The 20,528-nt window shown below is 45.4% G+C and overlaps 1 protein-coding gene across 4 annotated transcripts in view; it reads left to right on the top strand.

The window, feature by feature from the left end:
- The first annotated feature begins 2,886 nt into the window (after positions 1-2,886).
- Positions 2,887-20,528, top strand: part of LOC138629901 (SEC14-like protein 1) — a 49,028-nt gene continuing 31,386 nt past the window's right edge. For all 4 annotated transcript variants that reach the window (XR_011311594.1, XM_069713888.1, XM_069713887.1 and 1 more), the window contains exons 1-4: positions 2,887-2,983; positions 4,980-5,069; positions 18,980-19,129; positions 20,009-20,140. Coding sequence is in view for 3 of the 4 variants with exons in the window: in XM_069713888.1 (XP_069569989.1) it covers positions 5,007-5,069; positions 18,980-19,129; positions 20,009-20,140 (345 nt within the window). In the remaining variant the exon portion in view is untranslated. The remainder of the gene's footprint in view (positions 2,984-4,979; positions 5,070-18,979; positions 19,130-20,008; positions 20,141-20,528) is intronic.

Below are 20,528 nucleotides of genomic sequence, written 5' to 3'. Positions count from 1 at the left end.
GTGGTGTGTGAGTTAACGTTCATATAATAATATTTGTCCCCACAAATCTGTGTTATATTTACTGTCGAGGAAGAATTCAGAGTTGATCTCATATTTGAAGAGCAGGGATTAAAAACAAACACAGAGCCTAAATAAATTGTCAGTGGAAGAATGTGAACGTGTCTGGTTAGTTTTGGTTAACTGTCATTTATTATCATTAATATTCCTTTCTGCTCCACTAGGTGGCAGAACAACATCAAAACAAACCGGTGGACACTCCACCAAATTTCTTTCAACAAATAGCACTAGTATTGGTTGAAATGGGCAGCAAACCTTATTGTACCACTCTCCTCTCGTACTAATGGTCAAATCAATCATTAGATATACTGTATGAAAACCTTTTCTGACTTTAACCCGGCTTAAAATGGAAATAACAGACACCAAAGAGTGTAAGAGATAATGTCAGGGTGGATTTTTATTTTTTTTGTGTCAACATGAAACAAAAATCTTTAAAAAACAACAACATTATTCAGTACTTAAATTAACCTAGAAAGAAGTCCTTAGATTAAAATCAAGGTGTTATATATGTAGCCACAAATCCTTTAATTTCCCTTTTAAAACCATTATGTACAAAAACCTTTAATGAGAAAAAACAAAAGAAAGACTTACTCATCTCAAAACTGCAGCAAATTGTTTTTTTTGTGTGTTTTTTTTTATATCATAGTGGCAGCAATACACTGGTAAAATAAAATAAAAACAGAATTACCTGCAGAAATAAATCATTATTAAATTCCTTGCAAAGTACTGTGTTAGAAGGTTTTTAAGGTTGTTTTTTTGCATTGTGTTTGCATTATTTAGGCTCTTGTTCTTCTCATTTGCATCATGCTGCAGTAAACAACATGTGTTGTGCAAAACATCTCTGCATCTGCGAAGTGTTCAGGCACCTCCTTTTCACACTGCGACCTCCATTTTCCTCTAAAAATCGAGTTAAAGGTCCCCCGTTTTATTTTGTCTTGTGCCAAAGGACTCCTATTGTTCCTGTCAATTGTTTCAAGCTGTTCCACTGACCAACAGGTGGCGATAATGAGCCATGAAAATGTAATGCACCACCAACAGGCCAGAAAACAGAAAGTTCTAGCTTTAAACATGCATGTAAACAATACATAATCAGTGTTGGAAGTGTTTTATAATGAGGCGAATTGATTCAAAATGTTTGTGAGGTGTCATTGATACCCATAATGCCTTGTGTCAAACAAAAACATAACTTTGTTTACATACCTTTAATTCAGTTTGCATTAAGGTTGGCCTGAACCTCGATTAGTTGTCAGGAAAAAGAAAAATAGAAATTTAGATGATTCAACAGAAGGGAAGAGAGACCTGCAAGGTTTCCTGTAGCGTCCCAATTAACACCTGATTCATGTTTTATTGCTGTAGAGGTTTTGAATTTCAGGTGTCTAAATTAGCTCATACAGAGATGGTGTAGCGGATCAAGACGTGTCAGCATCAGATTCCAGCAGCAGCGGCAGTGATCACCTGTGGCCTGAAACGATGTGTAACCGGCTCCGTTTACACGAGGTACTTGGATGGTTTGGCATTTCTCCAAGGTCACATACTTCTGATGCACGAAACCAAACACACTCCTGTGGAAAGAAACACGCACAGCCCGCTCTCATCCTGAACAGAGACAAACCAGACGGGCATTTAGACTTTTATTTCTTGTTATTCAGGCAAAAACTACTGTACTTAAGTACAATTTTGAGGTACTTTTTGATGCGCCGTACTACGTTTAAACAGGAAATATCTTTATTGTGTCCGCTAATGTATTTTATCTGGCAGATTTTAACATGAAGATTTGACACAAGTTATAATATAAGAATCTTTCAAACGAGATTAAACCGGCAGTTTTTCAGCCTGTTTTGTCTTTTACAGCAATACTTAACATTTTGCTGCAAATACTTTTACTCACGTATGAGTTTTCGTGCAGGATTTTTTTTTCCTGGTAATGGAGTATTTTTTTTGTGACTTTGCTGCATTGTAAGTTTCATGTAAGTGAAGGATCTGAACAGTTTTCACTACTCACATCCTTGCTGGTGGTTAACAGATGATTCATGTGTGAATCATCGGCACAGCTTGCTTAATGTTTTAATCACTGTTTTTAATGTTTTAATCACTGTTTTTAATGTTTTAATCACTGTTTTTAATGTTTTTAAATGTCCCTTTTTTTGCCTCCTGTTTTGATGCTTTTAATGGTTTTATGTGAAGCACTTTGAATTGCCTTGTTGTTGAAATGTGCTGCATGATTAAACTTGCCTATAGTGTCATTTCACCGCACTGCAAACATACGATATTAATTTATATATATATATATATATATATATATATATATTATTTCGGCAGCGAAAGCTAGTTGCAAAATACAACTGCAAATGAAGGCGCCTGTCCTCCGCAGTTTGTCCTTGGACTGGAGCAGATGCCGTGTTTTTATGAACGGCTGCTGCTGCTGCACCGCGAGGTGGAAAAAAACCGGAGCTTACAAAAAGGGGGAGGAGCAACGGCGGCACGCAAAGATGACAAGCGAGAGGAGGGGGAGGGAGGAGGAGGAGGAAGAGGAGGAGGAGGAGAGCACCGAGAGAGAGGCACACCGTCGTCCTGCGTCCACACTTCATCTGCCACGGGCGCGATTGAACACATCGGACCGCGCTGGATATTTATTTACTCACTAGATCCGACTGCCGATGTTTTTGTCGTCCCCCCCCACCGCGCGGGGTTAATAGCTCGGTCGGCTAACTCTGGCTACATGGCCAGCTTAGCGCAGTCAAAAGCTAACAGCCGTTAGCTCACCCGGCGAAGTGAAGAGCAGAGCGGAGCGAAGGGGGGGCGGGGGAGAGAGAGGAGAGGAGAGGGGGCAGGAATGGACAGAGGCCCCCCGGGGAGCCGCTTCAGAACAAACGACGTCTGACCCGACGGAAACCAGTCCGGCTTTCTGTGTCTCTCTGACTCACCGGTAAGCACCAGTTACGAGATTTTTTTTTATTTTTTTTATTTATGTGAAGTTGACAGAAATTTCTTTCTTTGTTTTTTTATTTATTTATTTTAAAAGTTAGCGTTAGCTTGCGGGCTAGTTTCAGTTAGCCTGCCCGGTCTTGATGGAACCTAAAGTAGGAATTTATTTTTTAATTTTTAATTAATTTATTTATTTTTTTAAACTTTAAACGTTTATTTTCTAGTAACACTGCTACAACCGTTTCCTATTAAAGACGTAAAAGCAACGACCAAAACAAACTGAAAACAAACCAGGAGAGAAAAAGTGTCCAAAAAACAAAACAAGACAAGACAGAAAAGGGACAATTACGTCCATTCTCATAAAAACAGTCCCCCACCCTCCTCCCCTCCACGATTCGTTTGGACATGAGTATATGTGACCGGACAGAGACAAGGCTGCTGAGTGGTGTGTTTCTAAAGTGTCCGCTGAAATCTCTTAATTATAATAATAATAATAACAATAACAATAATAATAATAATAATACACTGAACGTCTTGTTTTGATGTGTCTTTGAAGTGGCTGGCAGATCCCGTGAAGCATGACGGTAACTATGCGAGTTAGCTGTTTAGATACTTGGTGTTTAGACCGAGAAGGGACACACCGTGTGTGTGTGTGTGTGTGTGTGTGTGTGTGTGTGTGTGTGTGTGTGTGTGTGTGTCCTGCCCCGGTTATTATTAGTCTACCTCCCCCCCCTCCTTCCTCCCCCATCCTCCCCCCTCTGTAAGTAGTGTGCTTGGACTTCAGCTCACACCCTTCCTTTGCAGAAAGTGTTCCCATCTCAGCAGAGCAGGAGTTTACAGACATGTAGCAACACGCTGAGCAAGGCACTTCTGCTTTTAAACACCCAGGAGTAAACAGAATTTCTGGTTGTTGTTGTTGTTGTTGTTTTTTTATACACACTTTGTTTGGTTCATGAAATCATGAACCCCGCACTTTTATTTAATCTTCTACTCTCAAGCCTCAGCCTGCTCATCGTGTAATGTGCTGTTTACATTTTAAAAGAATGAACAGCGCCTGCCTTTTTTTTGTTGTTTTTTTTGTTGTTGTTTTTGTTTTTTTGTAGCTGTGACGGCAGCTAAACTCAGCTCGGTTGTATCCCCAGTAGTTTGCAGTGAGTAGCCGTTGCAGTGGTACTCTTGTGTGATAAATGAGCGGGAAAATGCTGCATCCATTGATCAGCGAGCGCCTCGGACACGGCTCGGGAGACCTCCCTTCCACAGCCCGGCGCGCACACACACACACACACACACACACACACACACACACACACACACACACACACACACACACACACACACACACACACACACAGATGCACGCAGATGTTCACCTGGCGTCATTCCACCCGTCAGCCAAAACACACCTTTCCTTAACCGTCCACCAAATCTCTTGTTGTAGGCTTTAATGCCGTGATGTCGGCAGAAGCGTAGTCACGACTTTGTCACAACATTCATCACGCAGCGAATTAATCCACAGACTGACAGCATTTTTAATGAATATATATATATATATATATATATAAAAGATTGCTCTTACAGATTCCTGTGAAGATCCAAAACTGAAGCATTTACAACTGACTGCCAAAAATATTCTTTGGCATGACACCTTGACAATCTCATAAAATGGACAATGAAGACGCACCCGTGTCGCTCCGTGTCCTTTTTAACTTGAGCGCCACAGAAACACAAGAAATGAAATCACCTGGGCAGAACGAATAACATCAAAAATATGAATATAATCAATTTAAAAACATAACTGCAGCTGTCTGTCTCTCATTTAAACACTTTCATTTGTCCTTATTTTTGTTTAAACACATTACAAACGATCACACTTAAACTGGCTTTCACACCAAGACTGAATCAAAGGCATCGTGACAACTCAGCTTTCTTTCTAAAAAAACACCGGTGATATTGTTTTTTTTCTTCTCTCTGATTGTTTTGTTCTCCTTTCTGTTCAGGTTGTCGGTGTCGCTGTATTCCCCATCATGGTGCAGAAGTACCAGTCACCCGTGCGGGTGTACAAGCATCCCTTTGAGCTGGTGATGGCGGTAAGTGTCTTTTTTACCTGTGCTCGCAGTCCGCCGTCTTCCCACATGAATACCGCATGCCGTTCGATGCAGAGTTACGCAATACCGGCGGGTGGGCGCTTCAAAGGTCGCCCTCCGAAGGTAGTCGTGAAATGATGTACCTCGCATGTGAAAATGCTGTTTCTGATCTCAGTCCTGCTGCTAATGCCTTTAATCATGCAGACTTGAAGCTGATCATTCTTAGAATCATTTCGGCCTCTCTCGCGATCCGTGTCTCTCTGAAACGACCCACTCCCTCCTGCTTCCTGTCATCTGGAGGTTTAAGACCCGTTCGTTGCCCGCCGAGGTGTGGACGCACTTGTGCTGCAGACGTGCACGCTCGGCGTCTGGCATATACGGCGTGGCCGTGCCGTTATGTCGAACGAGCGGTCCATTTGCGGCGTAAAAAAATTCAGAGCCTCGCATTGGTGGTTTTTAGCGACGGACAGACGGAGGATTTGCACCTTTATTATCTTATTGCTTCCTGTATGCTGCTGTAGCGAAAAATTTTCCCCTTGGGGATTAATAAAGTAACTACCTAACCTACCCTAACCTAACCTTCCTTTTTGCACTTTGAAATGCCCTTTTCGGTGGCCTATGTTTTTCCGTCCCTAAATTTTTGACTTGTAAAGTAAACTATATTAAAGTAAAGTTCATATATAAATATATTAAAGTAGGTCAGCTGGCAACATACTCCAGCAGCCAGCAAACCTTCCGAGCTCCTGTAATGTCTTTCCCTGGTGTAATGTCATGACAACACTGGTCCTTTTAAAACGACGACAGAATCCGTTTTTCTCCATTTTTAAACCTCTGTTTCATTTCAGTGAGATGAGTTTTATTGTTTAAGAATAAGCATCACACTGCACTCCGGACTGTAATCACACGTTTGGATGGATGGTTTACTCGGCAGTGTTTTGACCTCAGCTGCTGTTTCTGTCTGTAATATGGTATCGGTGCATGCCGGCAGACTCGCGCTCTGATTATACAACCGTCAGTTTTCAGCCCTTCACTAGTCTAAAGATGATTTATCTATCTGATTGATTCCTGCGTGGAAATGAACGCTGAAAGTTAGTTGGTCGTGTTACTTCCCCTCGAACAACCCCGTCCTGTGTTGGTTTTCGTGGGCCGGGCTCCAAACAGGTGCCGTTTTCTTTAAATGGAAATCAGCTTTCTATTCTGGCATGAAGGAGGATGCAGGGAAGATTAAATCTCTTTAGCCCTGGCTGGATTGAGCAGCAGGCAAACAGATGACTATAAATAGGGGGCTGGTACCTACACCTGGGTCTGCACATGCAGCCAAAGGGGGTGAGGAGGGTGTCGTCAATAATAATTGCAAGGCAGACCTGCCTGATTTGTAAACTGGAGATGACCGACCTCGTGGCCTTTTTGTAGACGGCACAGGCTTACTGGTGGGGGCGGGGGGAAACAAACAAACGGGGGCAGTAGCCGATAATGTGGAGACGGAAAAATATGTGTTAGTTGACATAATGGTGAAAAATACAAAATGCTCAGAATCTGTAGTTACCGAGTGAAAAATGACGCGTTTGAGTCCTTTTGAAGCGGAGTTCGGTTCCCTTGTCCTTTCTTGCCACTTCTCTCTGCAGCGAGTGTTTTTGCAGACACCGCAGTAATGGTGCATCACAACACTTGCCGGCTCGTTATCATAAACCCCCCTGTGAAACCTCTCACTTCCTCTACAGCGGGTCTGTCGCCACTGCAGCACAGCAGCGACGCAACACCCTGGGCGCGTGGGGAAACTTACCGTGAAACACCGACAACATCGCTCACAAGGATCTGCTGCTACATGTCAAGGGGTACATTTAAGCGTGTGCGTGTATAAGGGCGATATATTCTGTAGGCCTCAGCACAATGCAGGGTAGCTTCAAAAATTATGAGCGTCGCTGTGTCGGACTCGGGCTTTATTATTCCTCCCTCTCCGTCTGAGGCTCCTGAAATATTTGCCAGCAGAAGCTTCTCCCTTTCGTCTGCTGGCCGGCAGATTATATTTGACATTTCGCTTTGAGGAATTCGGTGTTCCCTTTACACTTGACTCCGCTGTTCGGATACTGTCGCTTCTTTGAAATACCAATCGGCTCATTTGAGGCTAAATTGCAGGGCCTCTACATTCCTCCGTCAGCAGCCTTTTTCAAATGCATTCCTGCAGTCTGGATGAAATACAGCCGCCGCACCCCGGAGGAGCCACCCTGTTCACCGACGGGTGCCGTCAAGGTTTTCCAACCTCTGGCTTAACACTGCCGTGCCCTGGGGTGTACTGTTGCATGAGTCATGCTTGGATCGCCGAGGCCCTTCAGCCGTTTGTGTTCTGCAGCAGTTATTGTACCCACTTTGAACGGTGTTCTCTGTGTTTTCCATTTGTTGGCAGCTTTTTGTCAGTTTTGGCTCTCTTGTCACAGCTTGGCAGTTGAGAGTTCAGTTTGATGGTTTGACTGCAGCAGTTTATAACCTACCTGCTTGAGAATTTGTTTTTCTTTTGTTTTATCAATGTCTGAGGTCATTAGGTTTGTTTTGTAAAAAACTAATTACCCAATTATAAATCCACCCTAAATAATAAATCAGTCTTAATAGGATCTTGTGTATTGTTGGGTGTTGTCGCTTTAGTTGTTTTGATTGGATTTGTGGGCATTGTGTAGCCATAATGATTAAGAACTATTCCAAGCGGTGACCGGCAGTCACCCGTTGGTTTGTTAACGGCCGTTACGAAGCCTACAGTTCAGATTTTGTTCCGTCGCCATCTTTGCTAGTTCGGAGCGGTTTGGAGCAGGACGTGACCATATTTGGACGAGCCGGGGGGAGGAGCGAGCGGTGGATCTGACCGATCTGATTCAAATATTCATGACCAGACTAAACTTGACATGTACTTCAAGATACTGCCGATGTACCTACCAGACTAAAACACCACAGCAACTTCAGTATGTCCCCTAATAAGAGACTCCGAACTTCCTTTTCTTTAAAGTTACCTCATTCGTTTACACTCTCATCTGTCTGAAAGTTTCGTGCCCGCAACAGCTGACTGGGTTTGTTTGACCTGCACATAAATATCAACGTGCATTAGTGTTGATCTTGAGAGCCTCCTTGTTGCTCCACAAAATTGGGCTTTTAAAACTTGTATTTATTTATTTTGGTGGCGCAGTTAGGAATATCAGAGAAGAGAGGAAACACATCAGCAGTTTGTTATTTGAAAAAGTCATCCTCAACCACAGCGGCCCCCTTGTTGCTGCAGCCGCTTCTCAATAACAGGAAATGTCGTCGCTGCCGTTATCGCAGCGGTCCAGTCTCGGAGCCTCAAGTCTGTCCTCGGGGAGTCACGGGGGAAATGTCAAAAAGCCCAACACAATACCCCGCTCGCCTGTTGTTGTACGCCCGCAGGGACGGCTGCTTCCAGAACACATCCACAGATGAAGAATGCCTTCGGTGGCTCACGAGAGGAATAAAAACACAGGCGGTGGGTGGAATAGTAAATAACCACCCAGTTGATGCTGTCGGAGTTGAGCTTAAAACACAGCGACTCTCCCTCTGCTCCCAGTTTAATATGCATTCTGCAGAGAGAGGGGGTGTTAAGTGAATCCAAGCCTGTTGTTAGCCCGTCCTGCTCCATGGAAACGTATGGGCCTGTGGCTAATCCATGAGGACAAAGCGCTCCGGTCCTGCCCCGGTCCCACGAGGGTTCCTGAAGGGCAAGGAACAGGATGTGCGGCGTTACTTTTAATGCCCGTTGGACTGGTAGACACCATCAACAACAGGGGACTTTTCCTTTTCGGTCATGAAGCTCTCGCTTTTATCGTGCTCATAAAAGCGTTAAAGAAATACGGCTGAGTAACGAAAGAGCAGAAAATAAAAATGATTCCCCCCCCCAAAAAATGAGAAAATGGAGCAGGAATAAAGAGAGGACCGGAGGGAGGAGGAGAAGGAGGCGGCGAGGCCGAGCGACCCAGACTGTGCTAGCTACTTATTAGGCTAAACTTTTCCTGCAAATACAGCAGCCTCCGGGCTAAAACGGTGCGACTGCTGATTCTTTGAATTTCCGTGTTGACCGCTCTGCGAGGCCGACACGGTTTGTTCTGAGTGACGTTGAAGGTGAACGTTTACACTGCAAACATTTTCTTCTCAGACACAAACAAACAAATGTGTGTACTGGAACCTGTTGTTTGCTGTAAAACGAGCTGTTTGCATAGACTGTATATAAAAGGGGACGTAGCTTCCTGGTATGACAATTGAAGCCAATGCAGGAGTGCGATACCACCGAGGGCCACTAGGGGTCGTCTCAAACGACTCTCTCGCTCCATAGACTCCCATTCAACTTCTCTCATGAAATACAAAGTCAAGCCAATTTTTTTTTTTTTTTTTTTCCCCACAAGTCGATATGATTTGATTCTAATCCGCAATTTTCCGATCAGTGTTTTGGTGGTTGTTCTGAAAATAATTTCAGAATTATTTAGATGTTAGGCCTCAAAGAGTGGTATGTTTGGGGGGGGGGGGGCCGTGTCTGGTTTGATTGACAGGTCGAGGGTGCAGCCAGGTTCCTGCTATAAGTTGGCGGGTTCCCAATCGGATGGAATTCGATCCGCCGCTCGCTCCTCCCCAGCTCGTCCAAATACGGTCACGTCTGGCTGCAAAATGGCAAGATGGCGACGGCTGTAATACCGAAGTCAAAGCTTCAAAAAAAAAATGGCAGTTCACAAAACGGATGGGTCACATGATGGTTGGTCGCCGCTTGGCTGCTCCCCAAACGCTCATCGATGAGGCAAACAATGTTTCAGTGAACGTGTTGTTTGATTGTCTGGCTCGGTTTATTTTGTACAAGATGTTTCCGAGGATGAATAAAACAGGACGAGCGGCACAATTTGAACAAAAGTCGTCCGGATCAGCTGATTTCTGATCTGGCGGACACCCGTGACAGCTCATCTCTGAACTTGTTGTTCCCGTGCTTTCTGCATCCTCGGCTCTGCGCCAGGTGAATACATATTACCAGCTCCGCGTCCGATTCCCGCCCTCGCTGCTCGGCCCTGCTTCGCTCCTGCGTTTGGTTTTCTGTTTCTCAGAAACCGGTTCGTGTGTCATCTGCCGACGGGTTCAGGTGAGATGAGACTACGGGAGAATATTCGAGTCGGCCTGACCTCCCCCGTCATTCGAAGCAGAAATAAGAACATTTACTCGGGTCACCGTTTCGTTTCACTTGTTGGTTAGATGACGGCACCAAAACCCGGCGGGTCAAGACGGCACGTGTTTCACTGTTGCGTTCTTCTCAATATATGGGTCAGTTTTCCAAATGCCGACTCTGCAACACATTGTCTTGTGCGGCCGCGCCAAAGGTTTCTAAACGTGGCTGATCCTGCCGTCTCTCTCTCTGTGTCTGGCCCGGCTCATCCCTGCCAGAGTGACGTCCCGGACGTCCCATCACGTCCTGACCCACTTACGGGCCAGGTCTGGTTTAAGCCTTTTGCAGCCCGGTTCTGCGGTGCAGAAGCATCCTGGGCGTTACTGCCGTCGTCTTAATCCGTCTTTGAGCTGCTGTGACGGCCCGTGTCCTCGTCACCTAATGGGCTCGCATGCGAGGGGAACCTACTTACACAAGCAGAGGTTCTCCTCCACGTCGGCCAGAGAAACCGGGCCGGTTTCGTCATTTTATGTCACGCCGACACTTTTTCATTGAAAAATTAGAGCACGGACGAAAGGACTGAAACCTGATTACGCCGCTTTCCTTTCACGAGGGAGATACGACATCAAGAAAGAAACGTACGAGAGCCTGCTTTAATGAAATGCCTGCTTTTATCAGGAGCTTTTCTTTTTCTCTTTTTTTTCCCTCCGTCATCGCCACCCGTCTGTTCTGATCCAGAGTTTCCATCCGCTGAATCGGCCCGTCGGAGCTTTTTTTTTTTTTTTTTTCCTGCAGCGTGTAATTCACTCACTCCGCCAGACGACGTTCGCCAAAAACAATGAAGAGCTACGATGAAGAGCAGCTTTATCGTCTGCCGTGCCGCATCCTCAAACGACATTCACAGAGGAGGCGGTGCGCCCCCCCCCCCCCCCCCCCCCCACACACACACACACACGTGACTCCGGGAGAGCCTATGAGGAAAAATTCCCCGGAGCCCGATTTCATTCACGGATCGCCGTGACGTTCATTCATCCACCCTCCTCTCCTGCTGCAAGGTCGCGGTTTGCTGCCCGAGCAGCCCCACCCCCCCACCCCACCCCACCCTTGCTTCCCTTCTGCGAGACACAGATGAACGTGTGTGCGCACATGCTCTTACACAATGACCCTTTGGCGTGTTCGTACTCCAATCATCCTCCAGTGTGGCAGCGGAGAGTGACTCAGAACTGTGCGGCAGCCGCGTGACGCAAGGACAGCGTGTACGGTTTACTCCGACAAGCCTCTCCACGCGTGTTTCTGATTTGGTCTGAAACGTGCATTCGATAAAATGTTTATCAAAGCTTGGGTGTTAAAAATGTTATTAAAAGAAAAGAAATTAACAAAAATTAAAAAATATGGCAGAAACGTCTCATCTTCCCGTAGACGCCGTCGTCTTTCTCGAACATCCACTCGCTGTCGTTCTCAACCTTTCCGAGGAGAAATCAATTGCTCGAGACGCCTCGTCAGCGTTTACCGAAATCGTTAAGAGGTTCAACCTCAGGAAACGGAAGAGCTGAATGAGTCGTGGCTGAATGAGCGACGGCAGCCGTGAATGTGATGCGCCAGCACTTCTCTCTTTCCCTTACTGTAAAGCCGGGGGGTGAATGACGCTCCAGTTTCCTGCAACTCACCAAACGGTTCGATCCGGAGCGGATCGTCTTGATTTCTTGTTTGTTTTTTTTAAAAGACGTGCTGTGCTCACAATCACTTTCCTTTATGAACACTTTTCTTGCACATGAATGGCAGCATCAGAAAACTTCAAAAATAAATAATTTGTGGGAAACATCACCCGGCGTTTAACTGTAACGCTATAAAGGTTGATGGTTGACATGCAGTGTGCGTGTTTCACCGATGTAGTCGTCATGGTGATCAAAATAAGAATTTTTAAGGCTGTCATTTTTCTGAATAAACAGATTCCACGCAGGATTAGGATTTGATAATATAATATTGTGACTCCCTTAACAATGATTTCTCAGAATCTTTTTTTTTTAAATTTTTTTACCATTATTTATTTATTTATTTTTTTCTTTAAATGAGCTGACGGAGCGTCCTTTTGACACGGTTACGTCTCCGTTCAACCTTACGCCGGGCAGAAACGTCTACATCTGAGCATTTCTTTGTCTTACTGCGCGGACCCTTTTTTTTTTTTGATAGCTGACAGATGGCCCGTCCGGCTGCTCTCTATTCCCTGCTGCGCGCACACACACACACACACACACACACACACACACACACACACACACACACACACACACACACACACACACACACACACACACACACACACACACACACACACACACACAAAATCATGCGTGCACAAACCCAGCATCACGGTTCAGGACGTAGCTCGGCCCACCAAATATTTTGGGACTTTATAAAAAGTCTGTGTTCTTGGCAGATTGTACCCCCCTCACCCTCCTCATCCTCCTCTTCCTCCTCCCTCCATGTTGGTAGTTCCAGGCCGTGCTGCCATTTACAATGCACACTGTAGCAGTGAGATCACTGGCACTTAGAGAAGTGGGCGGTATGGCGCACACACACACACACACACACACACACACACACACACACACACACACACACACACACACACACACACACACACACACACACACACACACACACACACCAAAGGCTCTATTGTTATATCTCTTCAATCCAGAGCTTGTTCTCCCTCCTACTCCTCATTAATCTACACCTAAAAGCCGGGGAGTGTTTCTGACCCGATTGCCGGGAAAGAAATTAGTCTCCGTCGGTTTATGAGCACTTTTGATATGCGGCGACGAACCTCCTCCTTATCCTGCGACCTGTTCACTTCACTCCTTTTTAGAATAGCAAATACTACATTTAGCGCTGTACAAACAGGGGAATGTTAGCACCGAGTCAACACAAGGAGGCCGCACGCACGGCATCCACGTCGCGTCAGAAGCGCCGACGCTGTTGAACCGGTTGGCCCAGCTTTGGAAAATGAGGACGTGGAAGCTCCTGGTGCATTGCAGGATATTTGTCCCCAGAGTGGTTTCACCTACTTCGGCTCATGTTCAAGCGCCGAGTCTGCACGCATACATTCACAAGGAAGGTAACATGAGTCAGGCCGAAACCCGTCTCATTAAAAAAAAAAAAAAAAATAATAACCTAATCGGCCCAACCTGCTCGTGCTCTAAAATACAGAGTAGAATAGTTTCAATTAATCATATTCGAACTGGTTCCTCCCTCAAGTGAACTTACAGAGAATTATTTTTGTTCTTTCGTTTAGCTGTTTGTTGAATGAGGACAGCCTGTGCAGAAAAAAATGTTAAGTTTAAATAAATTGCTTGTGTTTGTTTATTCAAATGCCTTATTTCCTTGGGATGTACTGTGAGGGGGGAAAAAAAACAACAACAAAAAACAAGCTCAGTGTTTTAAAAGAAGCTTTAAAAATTTGCATCTCTACACAGCTTATATATTCAGTATTCTTAAAGGCACAGTCACAAAGATTACTACCGGTGAAAGCGCCGAAATCACAACCAACACAGAGGCTTTTGGTTTTTGTGTTACAAAAAAAAAAAAGGTTTCTGGAGAAACGGTCTTAATCAAATCAAAGAAAGGAATTACAGAATGAGGAATTATCCCTTCTCATGTCTTAGTTTCATGAGTAAACCACCTAATGTTTTCCTTCTTCCTGATCATTACTCATTTCCTTGATACTCAACCCCTCCCTGCCAGTTATTATGGATAAAGATATCCAAGTAACCGCAACACTGGTGTTTGTATTTCCACACTTCCCTGTGTGTGCGCACGCGAGTCAGACGAAACCCAGAATGGATAAGCGACCTCCTCCAGAACTTTCCTCCTTCCGTCCTTATTAACGACCCAGTTTGAGTTCATAGCTCTCTGAAATGAAGCCGGGAGGAATTTTATAATTGCTCCGTACCTCATTCTCCGTCGCCTACGCTTACCTCACAGTCTTTAAAAAAAAATTTAAAAATGAAAAAAAAAACGCCAGCGAGTTCTCGGGGACCTTTTTATTTCTCTGAAATGTGTGTCTGCTGTAACTCGTGAACTGAACTTTGGCCTCGTGCTGGTGTGCGGTAACAGCCGGGGGGGGACGGGGACGGATCCCTAATCCGGTAACCCTCTTTAAAATGTTCCCGTAACCCCGACAGTCCATTAGGCAACATCCTCGAATGGGACGCGACGCAGCCGGTCCAGTTAATTCTCGGCACGCGCTAAATATGTGATATGTGAACGGGTCCGGTGTCCGAGCTCGACCCCTGGGATGACGCCCCCCCCCCCCCCCCCCCCCCCCCCCGAGTGGCCCGAGGCGGTGGGCTAATGATTTTTTTTGCCATCAAACGCGGGCTAGCTGACGTCACCCATCTGCCAGCGGGCCTCACTCAAAGCCAGGTTCTGTTGCGATATTCGTAGCCCGACAGTCGGCTCCTTCGTGGGACTCTGAAATGACGGAAGGAAAGTTTTTAGTGTCTCGGGGAGTTTGTTTGGAAATACAGGCGTAGTTTACGTTGTACGCACTATGAATAGAAAAAAAAACAACCTACAAGCGTTTCTTAAACAAACACTTCTTTCTCCTTCTCCTCGTGAATTTCCTCTGAGGCAGCACAGACGCTCCTCCGGGTTTTTTTTTTTTTTTGTGTGTGTTCGTTGGTGTGTTTTGACATCATCTGTAAACCGTCCTCGTCACTCATCTTAATCTTTAACCCCCCCCCCCCCCCCGACCGAAATGTTCCCATTTTTCCCAGCCGGCCTGATAAAAATAACCAAAGCTGACCTCTGAGCGCCCGTCGTTTTCTATTACACAACCATTTTCATAAGCTCCAGAGACGTGACACCGCTGCCGAGGAAGCGTTCCCTGATAAGCGTCGGTCCCCCCCCCGGGGGAGGCCAACGGGTCGAGGATTTACGTCTTACCATCACATCGACCCGGGCGTCACCTTCAGGATTGGCTTGATGAGCAAATGTCGTTTAGCCAGGGTGCGACATGTAATTAAGTTCTTTTAAAGCCTTCGGTGCCGTCCAACAACAAAAAACAAAAACGACAGGAGTCCTCCTGGGCTGCGGTCGGCGTGAAAAGCAGCGTAAAACTTGACCCCCCCCCCCCCCCCCACCCCCAGAAACCTTAAACGCCGCGTCAGCTCATTCCTCCAGCGACCGCCAGGTCCTTCTGGTTGATACGAACAGCTGGGAACCGAAAGACGCGTCGCATTACAGCCGTCACAACAGTTTTGCCTTCGGGTGAGGGAGTCTTCCGACTTCATATCCAACTATTTTTTGGGTTGGGTAGTAAATGTCAGTGCCAACAATAAGACGCCACTTCGGCGTCTCCCAACATCTTTCGGCACCTTCGCTTACAGCTGGCAGATGAAAGTGATGCGGCTCCTTTATACTGAAGGTTTTCCAGCTGTAATTTCTCTCGAATCTTAAAAGCGGGTCAACTGCTGCCTCGCCTCCACGCAAACTCACACCAGCTCTTACTTGTTGGTTCGACAAGAATGTCAGTAATGTGTTAATCTTGAAAGCGAAAATCATAGGCAGCAGTTACTGTGTTTGTTGACTCTCCACAAATGATCTCAGGATTAATTTGTGGCTTGGTTTTATGATTTTTTTTTTTTAATTTCTTCTCTCGGTTGGTCAATTAAACATGAAAATTGTGAGAAAAAAAAATGCCCCATTGCAGGTTCCCAGATCTGAAGATTTTTTTTAATTTATTTTACAGTGCTGTAAAACAGATAACGTTTCTCCTACAATAAATTCTAACTATGAATTTATTATCAAATCTTTTTTTTTTTTTTTTAACTGACTCCCTTTCCTGAATTTTCTTGGCCTGTGCTGGCAGATATGTACAGTTAGCTTTGTTTTTTTTTCTATGCCACATCTTCAGGTCTGATAATAGCTGGGCCGCCTGCCAGCGCTCTTGTTTTCTTGCCCAGTAGTGCGTTTCACACGTATACATGCTCCAACCAGCCCTTTGGAGCCTTAAAGTGTTTTGTGTATCCCCTCGGATCTCCTGGATTTCCTGAGCGAAATGGGTTTTATTTTTCAGGACCCGCGTCCGTGTCCTCGTTGCTTTTTATCCACCGTTTCCTCGGCATGCGGGAAGGAATGAAGTAATCACGTATTGTTTTAATATTTTCTCTCATTCGGCCCTGGAAAGCACATAAAATCTCCAGCCAAAATTCCAGGGAACGTTACTCACGGCTTGGCCGCGCGAGGTGTGTCCGAACATATCCCGTCGCCACGGAGACGGGAAGACGATGTTCTCACACATGCACTGGTGTTTCGGCTCGTTTGGAAACTTGGAAAGATTTTCTTTTTGATGTTGTTGTTGTTGTTGTTGTGTGCTAATACATCCCATCAAAGAGTTGTGGTGAAGGGCAAATGAACACTCACTGTGGTGGAGTTCGGTTATCACATCTGTTTGTGTTGACGTGTCATCGGTGGCCGCCGCCGCTTCTTCCAGTGACTGAAAAAAAATAAAAATAAAAGCATCTTTACAGTCAACGTCGGCTTTTCTCTAAATCGGCGCAGAAGAGGTTAAAATATCGAAAAAGACGTCTGAACGGAGTCCTCCCAGCGTTGCACGCTTCCACGCTGTTTGCCACCATTAAACAGTGGGTCAATATAGACATGGGTAATCATCTGGATAACTGCCAGAGGACCTGAATATTTACTCGGCGTCGGCACGCTCCCGTCGCGCCTGCAGAACATGACGTGGGACTGAACGAGGTGCTTTTCTACAAAAGAGAAATGTGTGCGTGTGTCGTATCCTGTTGGAGGCGAGCCGACACATCCTGGACCAGCTGCATTGTTTACGTTTATTGGCCCAAAGTAAACAGCCCATTAAAATGCTGCTGTGCGACAAGATAGGTTGTATAATAGTTATTTATGAGCTTCAATCCTGCAGTTTATTAACGGTAAATCGGTTTTATTCGCAATGTTGTACATTAGTCGGGTTTGATTTGGTTTTTGTGTTTTAAGGAAGAAATAACAGCAACGTGGCCTCAGGTTCCCCTTTTACAGGAATAAGCGGATATCACGACCTTCCTGTTTCCTGTTTTTCGACACCGAAACACTGTGGTTATTTTCAGCGCCGCAAGAGGCAGTTAAAAGCTGATTGTTTAGGTCTTTCCTTGTTTCTTTTCGCGGTTCACTGTGATTTCCACGTTGGAGTGAAAACAAGTGGCGTCTTTGAACACTCGTTGTTGACGTGCGGTTGTTGTTGTTTTGTTTTTTTTAACGGGAGAAACTGATGTTTACCGTCGGCGCCGTTGTGCTGACGGCAGCACAAAGCCCTCGCGCCCTGTGTTCCAGAGCATCGGGGCTGAAAAACAGAGCTCAGCATTCACCGGGTCAGTGGACCGTGGGCAGCTGAGTGGACGTCCTGGCAAGCGAGATGCCAGGAGGGCTGCTGAACCCCCACCGACACAACAACAAAAAAACAAAAACAACGGTCGCTCGCTGCTCAACATACTAAACAGTCCTGAATGTGGGTTTTTTTTTTATATCTTTTTTTTATTTTGTCCAAACTAGTCATAAGGCTGTGCTACAAGCGGCTCTGGCTCGTGAAACCCGTGACGACGGGTTTCACGGCAGTTAAAAGACACGTCGGTCGTCGAACACAGCTCTTTTGTCAGAAACATTCAGCCGACGCCGACTCCAACGACCCCAAAAATGCCCGCGTGATCCTAAAACTCTCGCCGACGACGAAGCAGTGAATTTGCGTCGTCGTGTTTTTGTCTTTCTACACGCCTGTCTCTTTCGCTTCCTCTTTCATTCTCCGATGTGCTCGCCGACTTCTAGATAAATACCTTCATCATATCCCGCAGAGTTAAACCTGAGGAGAAGGTTTCACAACAAGCTATTGAAAACGAGAAAAAAAAAAACACCCTGTTGTTGGTGGACCGCGTGACTATCTCTGTGTTATGACTAATTTTGGACCGTCTCCAGCACCGGTTATCATAAGCATCTCTCCCATTTGCCGTTGACCTCTCCGTCTGGCTTGCTGTTTAGACTTGCCAGTTACACAACCGCCGCCGATCAGATTTGAGACGGGGGAGGGCGGGTGGAGTGGGGGGGGGGGGGGGTGGCGGCGACAGAAAAATGAAGAAATATCCGCCGCTGCTGAGGCATTGTGTCGGCTGGGCCCTGTTGCGCAAGAGCCGCCCGGGCCTCTGCACTACAGCTGAGGTCGCCGGGGTTTTGCATTTCCAGTGCACATATTCTAGAGACCTCAAAGAGACCTCGTTGTGCGTCGGCGCCCTTTTGTCACAAAGTAATTAAAAAAAAAAAAGTGCTTCGGAGCTCGAGTGAGAAGTTTAAGTTGAAGCAGCTTTTGTTTGGCCTCTAACTTGCTTTCTCTTCCCGCCTCTTTAAATTCTTCAGTGCCTCACAGCTCAGTGCCTGAATTCTTAAAAGAGTATGTGATGTGCACCGGAGCCGAATTTATCCCGAGCCTTTCAGTCATGTTTGATGACATCAGATGTCTTTCTCTTTACAAATATTTTCCCAAATGCTGAAAATCTTTGAGGCCTGCGTAAAGAATGTCACGGCAGGAAAGCGGTGGAGACAACTTTCACACTCTGAAAACACACACAAAAAAAAGAATTCAACCGGCTTCTTCATTATACTGAAGACACAATATCCCCACCTCTATTAAAGGCCGAGCGCCGCCATCGCTACCCCCCCCCCCCCCCCAAGGAAAGAACAGAAACACTAACAACCTTCCTCTTCATTCTTTCAGGCTTACGAGCGCCGCTTCCCCACCTGTCACCTCATCCCCATGTTCGTGGCGAGTGACGTGGTGGACGATGAGACCAGCGAGGACGGATCCACCAACAGGATCGAGCGCCGCTGTGCGCTGGACGTGGACGCCCCGCGCCTCCTCAAAAGGGTGAGTTGGACCTCAGATTTTGATATTGCGATTTTTACCTACTTCCCGTCATATCTTTTCTTATCAAAAATAGGCAACATGATAGAAAATAAAAGCATACGTACACTGGAAACTTATTTACATTAAGGCAAAAAAAGAAAAGAAAAAGGAAACAATCTATTCAAGGAATTTCTTTTTTCTTTTTCAAAAGAAGTAAATAGTTTTAAATAGTAAATTACTTTTTCCAGAAGTAAATAGTGCAAAATATAGTAAATGGTATCAAACAAAATGAGGGCCACAAAAGGTAGCTGTTTTTTTTTTTCCTTCCAGAAAAAAAACACTAAAAAGTAAAAACCCTTCTACAAACAAAACAGACAGCATCAGTTTAAAAAAAAAAAAAAAATCATTGAGTGTCAAGTATACGTAAAACTGGACATAGCTTTGGGGTTTGATAAGTGAATCCAATGTTGAAGCGCTTTAAAGTGCAATACCACCAAGGGCCACTAGGGGTTGGCTCCAAAACAAAAGTCTCCGGTTCCATCGACTCCCATTCAACTTCTCTCATCAAATACAAAGTCAATAAAAAAAAATTTCCACAAGTCGTTTGGTCTCATTTGCTAAAGTCACTCTTTCTTAATAGTTTTCTGGGCGTCCCATCTGAAAATAATCATAATAAATAATATCCAGACAAGACGGTGACTGCAAATAATCAATTGTTTCCAGTCTGTTTTCTCAGGAAAAAAACAGAAACAAATTCTCCACTTGTTTTTCACCGGCTAAATAAAAGCTTTTAATGATTTTGCATTTTGCTAATTTGCAGCTGCAGGATTAAATCATGAAACTGCAACCTCACAATGGACGCTGTCGTCCCGTGTCCGTTTCGTTTCTTGCGGTTCACAGATCGCCGGCGTCGACTACGTCTACTTCAGCCAGAAGAACACGCTGAACCGTAAGGAGAGGACCCTGCACATCGATTCCCACAACGAGACCTTCTCCAACCGGGTCATCATCCACGAGACCTGCTGCTACTCGGTCAGTGAATCGCCGGCCCGACCCCGGCGGGTCTACGCGGTAATGTGGTGTTGTGGATGACCAAAGTTGTCATGTCGGCGGGATGAATAGTCCAGCGTGCAGGATGGGATTTTTAAAAAAATATATAAATTACATTTGTTTAAAACAACAACAACAACAAAAACTAAGCACACAAGAACCAAAAAAAAAACCCCCAAAAAACCAAGACTTCCTGTCTGCAGCCAATCAGGGAGGCAGCAAATATCACTCCCGAGTTAATGAGGTCAAGCACATCGCATTAGCCTCCAACCAACTCCGGCGCTAATTTTAGGTCGGAGGCCGCACAGTGGTTCTTAGTGTGTTTGCTTTCGCACGCCGTGCCGACGGTAACCGGGGCGGACAGCTCCGT

The sequence above is a fragment of the Brachyistius frenatus genome, unplaced genomic scaffold, assembly GCF_029030835.1.
Source record: "Brachyistius frenatus isolate BFR_SWC_R1_liver_20210118 unplaced genomic scaffold, ASM2903083v1 Contig_123, whole genome shotgun sequence".
In the NCBI taxonomy this organism is placed as follows: domain Eukaryota; kingdom Metazoa; phylum Chordata; class Actinopteri; family Embiotocidae; genus Brachyistius; species Brachyistius frenatus.
This window is presented reverse-complemented; position numbering and strand designations above follow the sequence as displayed.